Source organism: Harpia harpyja, chromosome 7 (assembly GCF_026419915.1).
Source record: "Harpia harpyja isolate bHarHar1 chromosome 7, bHarHar1 primary haplotype, whole genome shotgun sequence".
In the NCBI taxonomy this organism is placed as follows: Eukaryota; Metazoa; Chordata; class Aves; order Accipitriformes; family Accipitridae; genus Harpia; species Harpia harpyja.
Window position 1 is genome coordinate 41,193,772 of NC_068946.1, and position 13,320 is coordinate 41,207,091.

Below are 13,320 nucleotides of genomic sequence, written 5' to 3' on the forward strand. Positions count from 1 at the left end.
TCTCTGTGGCAAAGGCCTAGGTATGCATTTCCTCAGATACTGCAGGACCAGCAACCTCTGTCAGAAAAGCCCATGTGCCTCTGGGGGAAGCAAAACCTTGCAATGCCCCCGAAAAATTTTCCAGTTTGCTTCTTGGGGCTCTGTCTCCCCATCTTAGAGCAGTGGTGAGAGTAAGTGCTTGAGTGTTGCTTGAGGTTGGTTGTGTTTGTGAAGTCCTCTGATATTCTAGGACAGAGATCCTTAGGAGTGTGAGTTTACAAATTCATCAGTGGAAATGCACCCTATGCACACTTGATGACTGTGTTCTGTTGTCTGTTGGTCACAATTACTGGATAATAAATACAGCTGAAAGCAGAAAACCAAGAGTTTTCTCTTGTTAGGGTGTGGTTTCTTTCATGCCTGTGAACATCTTGATCCAGGGTTAACCGCAGAGCATGCCCAACATGCAAGTAAATAAAAATTAGATTTTCTTTTAAATGTAGCTGAAGAAAGGTGATAGTGGTAACCTTGTTCTAGAGGAGACACATGGTTTGAATACCTGCCCAGAAAATGAGTTGTGGATTACTCCTGTACCCTGAGTGGATTTGAACCCATGTGCTCCACTCCCCAGGACAGGTCTTGACACAACAGAATAGTCCAGGGCTGGGGAGACATCTTTAATTCTCTTGAATGTAGGCCATGGCACATCAGGTCTCTTCAAGCTAGAAGCAGTACAGGAAAGAAAGAGCCTGGATCTGTATCTTTTAAGCAGGTTGAGAAGAGTTGTCATCCTTTGCTTAGAGTTATTTCTGGTAGGGGGGAGATATGGGCTATGTGAGAGATGCTGGTGTTTCTCCTGCATGGAAGAAATAAAGATGCATCTCTCCCCCAAGTGAAAGATCTGCATTTAACGGCCACAGTACTGTGACTTGGAGTAGGGTTGTCTGTGTGCTAGGTCACTAACAACTATATCTGTTACTCTTTGCAGCTGCCTGGCTGGTCTGCAGTGTCCCAGCCCACGCTGGAGCATTAATTACTGCTAAACTTGGCATGCTTCAAAGGATTCATAACTGATCGGTCCTGGGATGTTTGTTTTTTCTCTCACCTTGGTGATACTGGTTTGGCCCAGCCTCTAAATACACTCTCTGTTGTGATTTTAATTTTTTTATCCTAAAAGATGTATGTTTGTGTCTCTCTTGTTCTCTGTTTATTTTTTTTCTCTTTTCACTCAAACATGCTCCCTCCCCCCAGCCTGTTTCGCTGCTTGAGAAAGCCGCGCCTCAGTGGTGTCAAGGGAAGCTACAAGCTCACCTCGTTGCGCAAACTAATCTGCTCCGAAATCAGGTGACTGCTGATCTACCTGGCTCTAACCCTGCATGCGCTATTTTGGGCTCTAGATTGTACCATGCAACTAATCTCTAGGCAACGTTCACTCTAGTCCTCTCTGTTAAGTGTGTCCTTGATACTCCTGAGCCAGAGTGGACACATGGAAGTTGCTGACCAATGAATGAATCTGTGCCTGCCTTATTGATTTCCAATCACGTGTGTTGGACTGGACTATTGTTTTCTCCCCCTAAAATGAAGTGTGGATGAAGAAAGGCTACGGAATAATGCCAAGGCAGAGGGTGGTGTAGTGTAGTTCCTCCAACTATTGCTTTCTTTTTCTTCTAAGAGAAGCAGTCAATTTTTATTGCTGCTGTTTCAAAAAGGAAAGAAAAAGGAGGAAACGCTGAAAAATTGGCTTCTGCATTTGTGCTGTTGAGTAAAGCCAGAAAAAAAAGAAACATTGCTTCAAAAGCAATTTCTATGGCTGCTCAGTTAGCTTGCAGCATTCTCCTGTGGTAAAATCCAAGTTTTCAATATGGGCACTGTCCTGCCTCTTGTGGTCTAAAAGAGCCATTTCCAGATATACAGAGTTTCAATCTGCATAGGAGAAGAGGTGGGCCCAGATCAGGGAATTTGCACCCTGTGTAATATATACGAACAGCTCCAGGTTGAAGTCGTGGTTGCATCGTGTGGCAAAACTTGGCCTAACGTTTATGTTACAGCATCTTGAGGGACATGAGAGCAGCTGAGAAACTGCAGGGACTAAGAATTTCAATCCTACTTGCATATGAGAAGCTTGGCTTCCTGATGAAATCTCCCTTGGTATTTACCTTGGAGCTCCTTAAGGGATAAGAGGGAGCTGACAGAAAACAGTCGGTGAGAAGAAAATGCTTTTAATGGGCAAGGGATAGTAAATCATTACCCAGACTGGGAGAGTGCCAGTTACCTGCTCACAAGTTCCTGGTGAGCTCATCTGTTCTCATTCAAATGCTCCTACGTTTTCACATTCCTTGTCAGTGAATGAATTGCAGTTTAGAAACACTAAATCGCTCTCATTTTATAAAGCACCTGGGTTTTTCCACAGTCAGATTATGACTGCAGATCAGGGGAAAGGCTAGATTACCACATTAATAAAGCCTGGGGAAGGAACAGCTGTTAGCAGTCCTGCTTAAGATGCATAGCAAAGGGAGGAAATATATATTCATTCTTGATCGAAAGGAGAAGGACATTTGGCAGGCTGCCAGGGGCTTTTCCTGTGCCTTGGCTGGCCGTGCTGGGAATGATCTGCATGGTTGTGGTTCCTGACTGGTCTGTTTGGCTGGTGATATTTCTGGAGGACTAGAAAGCAGGTATGGGAAGTTTCTTAAGCCACATGTAAATAAGTAAATCAGGTCTTGGGGGCATTTTTCCTCTTCTCAGGCTGGCTGGGGTGACTGGTAGTAATACCACCGCCCACAGATTGCCTAGAGAAACAGTACCTACGAATGCTCCCTCATCTACCCACTGTGATCTTAAACAGGCTACTGAGAGTCATTTGATAATTTTACTCTACTGGGTGACTTTGCCCTAAAGCATGTGACAAGGGGGTATGTAATCTTTCCACCTGCTTTGTTGAGGGGTGTTAACCTCCTGCTACATAGCATTAGTATTTTCAGTCACTCCAGATATTTTCAAATCAAGTTAAGTCCTCCTTTAATTTTTTCCTCTTTCATTCTTGAACTAAATAATACTATTGCCAACCTTAATTTTTTTGTTTCTAATTGTGCAAGTCTTTGAGGCTTGGTTTTGGTTTTTTTTTCTTTCTTTTTTAAATTTTTATGTTGTTTGGGGACTAACCAAAAAAAAATCTCAATAAAGAAGATTAGTTTGTATTTTGAAGCTGTAGGTTTTCCAGCTTTTCTTTGCAAACATGAGCAGGCAGGGAAAAAAAAAAAAGGCTTCCATTTTTATATTTGCATGACTTCAAGACTGAAGGTGTTTCTGACAACCCTTAATCTTATTAAGCTCTTGATAAAAGCGGGAAGGCTGATGACACTGCATTAATTGAAAAGCTTCTGAATGTTAAGCCTAAAAAAAAGTCCTTCCCCTTACCAGCAGCTGTGTTGCTGTCTCTTCTTGCCTGATAATTTTACAACCCCCAAGCAAAAATGGGGTCAGCAAGACCTATTATTTGTACTGTAAAACCAAGTCCCTTCCTCCAGTGTGCAAACTACTGGCTTATTAGGCCTTTAGCAGATACTAACAAAAACAATACAGCAAGGGTTTTCTGTAAAGTCTCCTGGGGGGCTTGCTATTGCATGCTCTCAGTTGCAAATTCTGGTGACTGTGCTTTTTGAAACAAAAGGAAAAATGGCTTAGAACAGCAAATTCTTGCCTTTTTGCTAAGCTCCCTGAAATGCTGAATACAGACTAAAAAGCAACATCTTTGGTGCTGCAGTGGTAACAGAATGGTATTTCTGTCTGTAGGAGAAAGCCAGCAAGTTGAGTCCTGGGCCATGCTGCCCTTCTGAGAGGCAGGTCTGGCTGGGACTGGTGGGGGGCTTGGGCCTGGGGTGGGGCACCCAGCTCTCCTCCCTACCCCTGCCTGGTGGATGTCTAAACTGTTTACTGAGCAGTGTGTAATTACCACAGTTCACAGCAATAGTGTTTGAAGAGAAATGGTCACCAGAAAAGTTGCCTGAAAGCACCAGGCTGGATATCTCCAGACACTCATGAGTGCTGGGATGCATGATGGTAGGAAACATAATGGGGAATAACTGTCCCCCATCATAACTGAACTGGTTGTGCTTGCCACTCTGAGCCTTGGCTAGGGGGGAGGTCAGGAAAGCAACTGTGTTATCCAGCTCCTGCTCAAACCTTCCCCCTTTCAGGCAGGGAAAAGAGAGGAAGAATTTTCTGAGATCACATTTCATGGATCTGGGCATTATGTCCTTCTGCCTCAGTTTTCCATCAGGTTGGCAATGATGACAGCTGAAATAGAAAGTGCACAGATACGGTAGCAATGGGCTGTGGCCCCAAAACCTATGTCTTTCCTCCTTTCCTCACTGTACTGCACAAGCTGGCTTTTCTTCTAGCAGGGCTCATGACCAAAGTTGATGTCTGTCTTTGGCTCCGGCTGGAAGCAGTTAGGGCTATCTATTGTCAGGACCCCTGCTTCCAAGCAAAATAAATCCCACCGGTGGGAAGATCCCTGGGCTGCCAAAAGAGTGAAGAATTAATTCAATGCTATACCTGGGACTGAGAGCACTAGGTGAGCTGCAGGCACTAGATGGATCCCTGATTCCTACAGCTGCTCTAGAGTGAACGTTGTCTGTTGCTGATTTTGCCTTTGCCTCGGGATGTTACAATATTCACACGTTGCTTTCTAGGTTCTTTGACCTTCTGAACAGGTAAACGAGAGAGGGAAAGACTATTATTAATATTCACCGTATCTGAAAAACTAACAGCATTCAATGGTGCCTCATCTCCCAGCTATCCCATCTCCTGGGTTGATTCAGGTTCCAGTCTAGTTTGGAAATCAGAATAAGATAAAGCCAAAGGATGGACTAGAATTTTTTTTTTCCTCCCTTTAAAATGGTTACATTAGAAACATTCATTCGTAGAGGGATTTTAAGGCAGAATGAGTCTTTGTGACCATCGTCTCTGATCCAGCATAAACTGTGTCTCTGTTTAAATGGGCTTTTTGTTTGTTTTCTGCAAACTGTCTTGAAATGTTGGGTTTTTCAGTGAGTGTAGCAGTGAAATACAGGGTTTTCTGGGTGGAAGCATCATGGTCCCTTCTCCCCCTGCCTGTTCATCACAAGGTCTGCTTAACTTTTGAGTACTTCCCAGTTGTGTCTTTTTCTGGGGGAAACTTTCTCTTCTGACCTTGAGTACAAAGTCTTAGCCTTGCCTTTGGCAGCAATGAGCAACCCTTTGAAAGTTGGAGCTAGCTGGAAGGTAGGAGCTTCTGTGGCGTGCTCATAAGTCAGGAGAGAAATGGAGAGTGTAAAGATCCTATGGAACGCTGTGAGGAACGGGACTCTGAACTGCAAAATATTTTTAAGTCCTTTCTCCCACCAATCTAATCTTTGCATACCTGACACATTAATTTCTTTAATTAAGCTGGCACAAAGAAGATAAAACTTCATTTCATAGAAGAGGTAGGAATCTGACTGCAGGCTCGTAGAGAGATCCAGTTCCCCAGTGGCTTGCGGGCTTTTTGCAGAGCCCTGTGGCATTGTGACATTCCTGCTGTTGCCACACATATAAGTAGGCACTCGTGCTGACCTTCCTGTTAAGATGTGTTGTCACATTGCTCATGCAGGGATTTGCCATCCTGCATCCCACTGCACAGGGTTATGAGAGAATGCTGTGCTGTTGCAAATTACAGAATAGAAGTGTTTTAACTAGCAAGCTTTGAGTTTTAAGTCAGGGCACTGAAAAGAGAAAGAGGTCACCTAGGACAAATATGGGAAGGGGAATGTGCTTGGTGCTGGCATCTGCTGTCAGCATCAGAAAACAGGATCATCCTGTTCATCACTGAAATCTGGCAGAATTCATGTATCAATGTTGGGATCTGTCAAATGAGCAGATCAAATTTAAACTCTCAACTGGGAGAAAGAGGTCCTGTACAAGGCATATTTCTTTTGGTGTTGGTGGCCAACAGCCAGCCAGGGATTGCTCGTGTTAGATCCTCACTGATTAGAGTATGTGAGACTGCTGAAACCAAGACCTGCTGCTCAAGCACTCCAGCCTGGCCTCCTGCTGGCACAACTCATGCTTTGCATACCCTTCCTTGCTTCCAGCTTTGTGAGAGCTGTATCAGCCAAGGATGCAGACCTCCTCCCTTCCTCAGAAGAGATGGGGCTTTGGCATGACCTTACCTGAGCAGAGAGTCCCCATGAGGGAGGGCTCTTCTTCAACGCCATTTGGGATGGATTTCAACCCTTTCAGAGACCTGGCAAGGGACAGGGGCCACTATTATCTTCACCTGTATCCAAGCTGGAGGCTGAATTGCCTGACCAGCTCCATTTGGTTTTTGAAGCCAGGGAAACTTAAAGAACTTAAAACGCATTAGTGGATGTTTGAATTACTTTCTGAGTATCCAAACAGGGAAATCCATTGAGAGAAAACCTGAGAGTAACACGTGCAAGCTGAAGGGGCATCATGTCACTTGTGATGCAACCCTTGCTCCTGGGAGACTCATTTGGGATGGGAATTACCCCATGCCAGAATTTTGCCTGGTCTCCCAAGGAAGTCAAAAGAGTCACAGTTGTCCCAGCCCTGCAGCGTACTTGTCTGCACTGGAGCTGACAATCTCCCTTCTCTGTTATTAAGGCTGAAGAAGAGTTAGTAAAGGCTCAGAAGGTGTTTGAAGAGATGAACGTTGATCTGCAGGAGGAGCTGCCTTCACTATGGAACAGGTGAGCACTGAAAGTTTTGCCAGGGGCTGGTTGGAAGGAAGCAAAGACCCTAGCTCTTACATCACTGTTCTCCTTAGCTTGGGCTGGGTGTCTGCTCTTGTTTTCTGGATCATCTCAGGGCGTCTGTCCTAGGATTCCCCCCAGCCAAGTTCAGCCTGGGCTTTCTGTGCTTTTATGTCATGATCCTCATGAAAAACTCAATTTTACCGCAAAAAGAAACTGTGTTTCTATGCTTTGTCTGATTAATCCCTTTGCCCCACCAACTCTGCCCAACTTCCCTGGGCAGTGGCCCAGCTTCTAAGATTTTGGATGTGGAGCTGGCTGGAAGGAACATCTGCAGCTGAGTGGGTATGTCAGCTGACTGATTAAAGGAAGATGAGATGTCAGAGGGGTTTATACAGTCACTGGGGTTGAAGAGAGCCAAGAGGTGGTGCCTTGATCATTGTCTCACCATGCAAACTTATGAGCACCCAGTTAAACAGCAGGCTTAACACAAGAGGGTGGGTGAAAGGACAGCTTGCTCTGCTTTGGATGCCACTTTCAGGTTTGGACAGTGGGGTGAACAAAGGTGAGGGAAGGATCCTCGTGTGGCTGCCCCTAGATGTGCTCCTGGCTATGTGACACGGGACTCGGTGAGGAACTAGTGGTTATAACTGTCCTCTTGTGCTCTAATTAACAAAACATAGCCTGGGCAGAGGAAGATGGGCTGAGAGAATAGGAAGACTTGAGAGACCATGGATTTGCCATACCAGTGATTATGGTGATGAAAAGGGAGGAGAAAGAAACAGACCAACACTTAGCTTGGAGGATGAACTGGAAGGCAGCAGAAGCTGAAGTATTGGGAGGGCACAGTGGAAAGCAGGCAAAATCCTCCTAGGAGTGTCCCAGTTTCTTATTTTTAAACGCAGTGATCACATTTGGGTTGGCAGTGCTAGTCTGTGGAGGATGGAGACAGTGGGCGGCAGCAGGGCTGGAAAGGAAAGTGCTGATGTCTGCCTTCACTCCCCTTTCCTCCCAGCCTAGGTCAGGACTCTCTGCTCAAAGCAGTGTGCAGGCCTGGCTGAGGAAGGAGATGGGAGGGATACAGGCATCTGGGTGGTTCCATGTGCAGAATGGTGATGCTGCTGGCCTTAGAGAACATCTACCTCCTGCTGTTGCTCCTCCAGCTGGGTGCTGGTATGGCACTCTCTGTTGGCAGCTGGTGGGGTGGCTGGAGGAAGGAGGGCAGCAGGCAGCTGCTGGGATTTTAAGGTGCCACAGGTTGTTCACAGCCTTCTGCTGATCCTTCTGCTTTCCTATTGCTCTCTGTGCCTATACTGTGCTTTCTTACTCTTCTGCCCCTGAAACAAACAGTTCATGCTTTTTGGCTTCCCCTGGTGCTGAGGGACTTCAGAGTGAATTAATATCTGTCCTCCTGCCAATTTCCCCAGCTCTCCCTGCAATCCATCTGTGTCACAGCCTCTATCCTTTTCCTTTCCATCACCCTACCAGTGGCTTCTTTTTTTTTTTCTTATTTCCTTTTTTTTTTTCTTTCTGTCCCTCCCCCCTAGCTAGCACAAATTCAGATCCTATCCCACCTGGCCTTCTCCTCACCTTGGACACGTTTGCCCTATACCTGGCCTTTGCTCTATCACCCCCTTCAAGCTTCTCTGCTGCCCTTCTCTTCCAGCATGTACCAGACCTGACAGAGTTGAGTTTGAATGGGAATGGTGGGTGGGAGGTAGCAGAAGGGGCAGAATTGAAAGTTTTTGGGAGAGCATTGTGTCCATTAAGTTCTTCTGTCTCATTTTTCATTTGGCAGTCGTGTTGGTTTCTACGTCAACACATTCCAGAGTATAGCAGGCCTAGAAGAGAACTTTCATAAAGAAATGAGCAAGGTAAGGCAACTAAAGCTTATTCTGCTAATAAACTCTCTCCTTGCTGTTAATAAAAAAAAAAACCCCAAACCCCCAAACAACTGAAAAAAACAGCTGGAGAAAACAGAACGTTTGCCCTAAGTCAGAGGAAAATGTTAACCCTTAGTTTCTTCTGAGCCACTTGGGAGAAAGGCTGTCTGAGACAGGGATGGAGCACAGGGAATTGACCATAGGGCCATGCAGCAGTGGGGAGTTTGTGTCACTTGACAGAGCTCATTTGCAGATCCACAGAGGGAAGGAAAGCCACTTTCAGGCCTATCTCTTGTTGCCTTTTTTAGTTCATCTACATTATGGATCTGTAACCTATAACCTGGGCACTCTCAGCCTGGTATCTATTTGCCTCCTTCTCTGCTGCCTGGCAGCAAGTTGCTGTGAACCCTCATCTATCTAGCTGTGGGGATGAAAACAGCAGGGAATCTGCCAAACTGCAAGTCGGCTGAAGTCTGAGACCTGTCTCACTCTGGTCCCTCAAGAAGGCACTTCCCAGCAGTACCTCTCTGCTTTGGCTTCTTTCCTTCCCTGTGACGCAAGAGAATGCATTTGAGTGCTTAACGTGGCCCTTGCATTGGCTACCAGTTGGCCATGAGTTGGGAATCACAGCAGTAAGCAGTGTTGTAACCTGGTTGTGGGCAGGCTGGGTCCTGGTGCTGTGTGCCAGCGCCCAGCAGAGACCTCAGGAACAGTCTCTGGCAAAGCCCCCCATTGCCGCTTTCATTTACAAATACGTTCTTGTTCTTTCACTTAAAAGCTAGAGAAGTCTTGAATTCCTTAGGTTTGTACGCTGCTCCTAAGAGTTGCACACCCTCTGTAAAACGCTGCACTAATCTTGATGAGTGACTGAGAGTCCAGCTGGAAAACTCTTGTATTCCCTCCCCTCCCCAATGTCATCCTGACAACAAGACAGCCGCTAAGCAACAAGCAACATTATAGTCCTTCAATTCCCAGCACTCAGGGGCCCTCTGCCTTGGTGTAATGCATCAATTTTGAGCCCTGCTGACGTTTCATGGAGACCTTTCCAATTAATAGTCTTGCTCTTCTCCACTGAGGGATGAACTGATTGTTAAGAATAGGGAGGATTGTTATAATTATCAGTTTGTTGCTGTTAATTTATATTCAGCAAAACATGGGAAAGATGCTTATTAGACAGGAATTCTCTTATATCATGTCTTGGATGTTTCTTTCCTGAGGAGTTTCATATGAGAGCAGGTCTTCTGCTTTGTTCCATAAGAACAATCTGTTTCTTATTACTGCTATAGCATCCAATTTACTGCTGGTATTGCTGGCATGATGCCTCCAACATTGATTGCATTGGATCCCTCCTCCTACCAATGATAAATCTGGCATCTCATCTTGTTTATGAATTGGCTGTTTGAGAGTAGGAGCGTCTGGAGTGAATATTGCAGGCTTTGGTGCTAGGGAGAGTTTAACCCCTAATATTGCATTTCTGCAAAGATAACCAGGTCCTGCCCAAACCTAGATGGCCTAGGCAGCCTGTGAAGTCAAGGCTTATTGTTGACTGGAAGTCCAGCTGCCTTTGGCTCCACAGCTTAAATGGCCATATCCCAAGGTTTATAAGCAGGTCTGAGGAACAGCTTTGGCTACAAATCCAGAGTGAAGCTTCAATTCTAGCACATAGACCCTTAGGTAAACATTCTGCCCGCTTCTACAATGGTACCTGGCAGCACACTGGTGGGGGCAGGTGATAGAGAAAGAAAGAGGATGATGTGTAAGGGAGACAGAGCATTCCCATGAGGTGCCAGCAGCTCTTGAACAGTTTGAGTGGTCTAGTGTTTCATACCCCATGGAGGAGTGGAAACAGATGTAGGGCTGTCCTCTCTTGGGATAGCTGAGTATGTGCACATGTCTGGGCACAAGCCTGTGTTTGGTCAGCCTGTGCAGGCTGGCCCAGACTCTCTTCTGGCACTTAGGCTCTTTTCTCATTCTTTTTCTTTCTTTTGTTTTTGTATTTTGCAGTTGAACCAAAACCTCCATGATGTCCTGCTGGGTCTAGACAAGCAGTACTCAGGCAATGCCTTCCCTGTTAAAGCACAGCCCAGGTCAGTAACTGTGGGAGTAGTGTCTTTCCCTCATCAGGGGAGGAGGGACAGGGATGTCTCTACCAGGGGTATTGAAACCTCCATATTGTCAGTTGGGGAGTGATTTGACTACCTGCATATAGCCAGTCAGCGCCCTCCTGAGACTCCCTAGAACATATCCAAGATTGCATCTGGGGCTGGGTGACACAATGCAATATCTCTTACTTTTCTAAACTAGCATCTGGAGGCCTAAACTTTCACTAGGTGCTGATATTTAGGCACCTGACTCTCAGCTCTGCTTTTTTAAAGTCAAATTCCATGCACTAACATATAATACTGAGCTGCCCTTCTTTCTGGGTCTGGTTGCCCAGCACCTGTCCTGTTCTTTCCCTCAAAAGCTTCCACCATGTACCTGCAGCTTGTGAACTTGAGCACCAAGAGCCCATTTGTTTCCCCAGCTTCCTCTCTGGCCCTCCCTACAGAAACCTGCAACCACCCGTTTGCCAAATCCTTATGCCTCTCCTGTGTACCCAGCTGAGGTGTGTTTCCTTTGTGTGTGTTGTGGAAGTAGTTGTAGCCTCACTAACATGAGGCCTCCTGATCTCAGAGCACTTCCAATCTGCACGTATGCAAGGAGTGAGCATCCTCCAGGCCTTTAGTTTTCTTTCCTCAGCTGGGTCCAGTTCTGTATGGTTAAGTGCAAGTCTGCACATTCTCTAGCACTGAGAGGGGAGGGAGAGGCTGGGCTCTGGAAGAGGCTGTCTGGCTCCCATCCAAATGCGTGAGTGATGAAACAGTGTCGGGCTCTGGCTTCCAGCTGCTGCTAATCCCACGTGCTGGGTGAGCAGGAGCACGGCCCAAGTCCTCAATTGGTATATTGATGGAGGGAGGAGGTGAAGTCAGCATGAAGTAAGGGCAAGCTGCAGTCTGAGTGCATTGATTTGGAAGGGCTAGATCAGCTGTTGAGACCTCTGTGTTCCCTTGTCTCTCCTCCCAGTTTAACCTCCTATTGCTGTCATGCATAGATGACTTGAGTGTCTTGTTCCAGCAATGTGTGTGGTGTTTGCCAGCTCTAACGAAAGAGGATGTTTGAGTTGAATTCGGCCCCTGAGTTTTGGATTGCCAACACCAAATTTCCAACATGCTAGTAGGAATGTTTCTTGTGAAAATAATATCTTCTTCCCAAGTTAGCATGTGGTGTCTGTTGATCATCACAACCCAGCAAGACTGAAGCCTCGGGAGGAGGCCGTGGTACCCATCCTCTTGCTGCCATGTGCCGTGTTGTCTCTGATAGCAGCATCCTCCAGGGCCCTTGGAAGAGGATGAGGTAATGGGACAGATGAAGGCTGTAGCTATTGCTTTGCCCAGCTCCTTCCTCCTCCTTCCTTTCTTCCTCAAGGAAGAGATTGCAGGCTGTAGTGACAGCCTGGCCCAGACATGTTCATTGTTGTTGTGGCATGAAGTTTCTGGCCTGAAAGAGCTTCCAATGAATAAATTACCTGTCCTCACAATTCCCGCCCCCACAAACTGCTAGCTTCATCTGGGGCTGTAATGGGTGTCTCGGCTGCAGTTCTGTGCTCTTCGGATGGCTACAAGACCTAAAAACCAAAACCAAGCACACACAGAGAGGTCCCAGTGTGGGTATCAATCTGAGTGCTGCTGCTTCATCACTTACTCCCTGCATTGCAGCTGAGATGCCAGACCTGCCCCAGAGTGACTCTCTTCTTCCTGAGCACAGTGGAGCAGGGTGTAGTAGAAGGACGTAGCAAAGGTTTGCCGGGGTAGTAAATATGCTTTACAGTGACCAGGAAATGCTGTGAGGCACTCCTGTCTCCCCTGCACATCTGGCCTCTCATTGTGGTGCAGGGCTGGAGTGAGAGTGTGCAGGAGGAAATAGCCCTCACTGATCTGATGGCTTATTGTGGTCTGCAGTAGGAGTAGATGCTTCCCTAACACTTCTCTACTGGGAAGGGGATTGGAGATGGATACAATGGTAGGAAATGAATGAGGAGGTGTGAGAAGAGAGGCAATTATCTGTGCACATCATTATGGCATTCATGCAAGGCCCTACAGAAATATTACTGTGGCTGATGAATCTGATGCTGGCTGTGTAGCACAGTAGCACAGAGCAGCTGATGTATTTCTGGGAACTTCAGACACATGTTCAGGATTTGTTTCTGAAAGAGTTTGAACATTCGGGGCTCAGATGCCTAGAAGACCTAGGACATCTGTAGTGTTATCCTAGTATGATTGGACAAACTGGAAAAAGATGTAGTAGGAAAGCTGCTGATTAGGTTCCACGTATATGACTGCGCACAGATTGCATAAGTAAAGGGGAATGGGGAGCTTGTTTCTTGTGTACCAATATTTACAGGGGAGAGTGAGGACCTGTGATTACCTGTGAAAAAAGGACATTTACAGTTCTCTGCTGGTCTATACATTTTCCTTTTTCTTCTCTATGTGCACCCTGGCCCCATATTCCAAAGAGCAGGGAAAACACTAGTTTGCTCACATATACGTAGATCTCTGACAGGTACAAAAAGCCCTCTCTTACCCTCTTCAAACCAGGCCATAGCTTTCTAGGAACCAAGGGAAGTGTGTACGTTTGTGTGTGTGTGCGTATGTGTGTGTATCTGTGTGTGTGAAAGGGAGAGAGAG

At 46.2% G+C, this 13,320-nt stretch overlaps 1 protein-coding gene across 18 annotated transcripts in view; it reads left to right on the forward strand.

Moving 5' to 3' along the window:
• Positions 1-13,320, forward strand: part of BIN1 (bridging integrator 1) — a 103,213-nt gene that overhangs the window by 59,835 nt on the left and 30,058 nt on the right. For 10 of the 18 annotated variants that reach the window (XM_052791790.1, XM_052791792.1, XM_052791799.1 and 7 more), the window contains exons 7-10: positions 1,231-1,323; positions 6,625-6,710; positions 8,512-8,587; positions 10,601-10,683. In XM_052791790.1, the coding sequence (XP_052647750.1) occupies positions 1,231-1,323; positions 6,625-6,710; positions 8,512-8,587; positions 10,601-10,683 (338 nt within the window). The remainder of the gene's footprint in view (positions 1-1,230; positions 1,324-6,624; positions 6,711-8,511; positions 8,588-10,600; positions 10,684-13,320) is intronic. The other 8 variants (XM_052791795.1, XM_052791797.1, XM_052791800.1 and 5 more) reach the window with 1 other exon arrangement.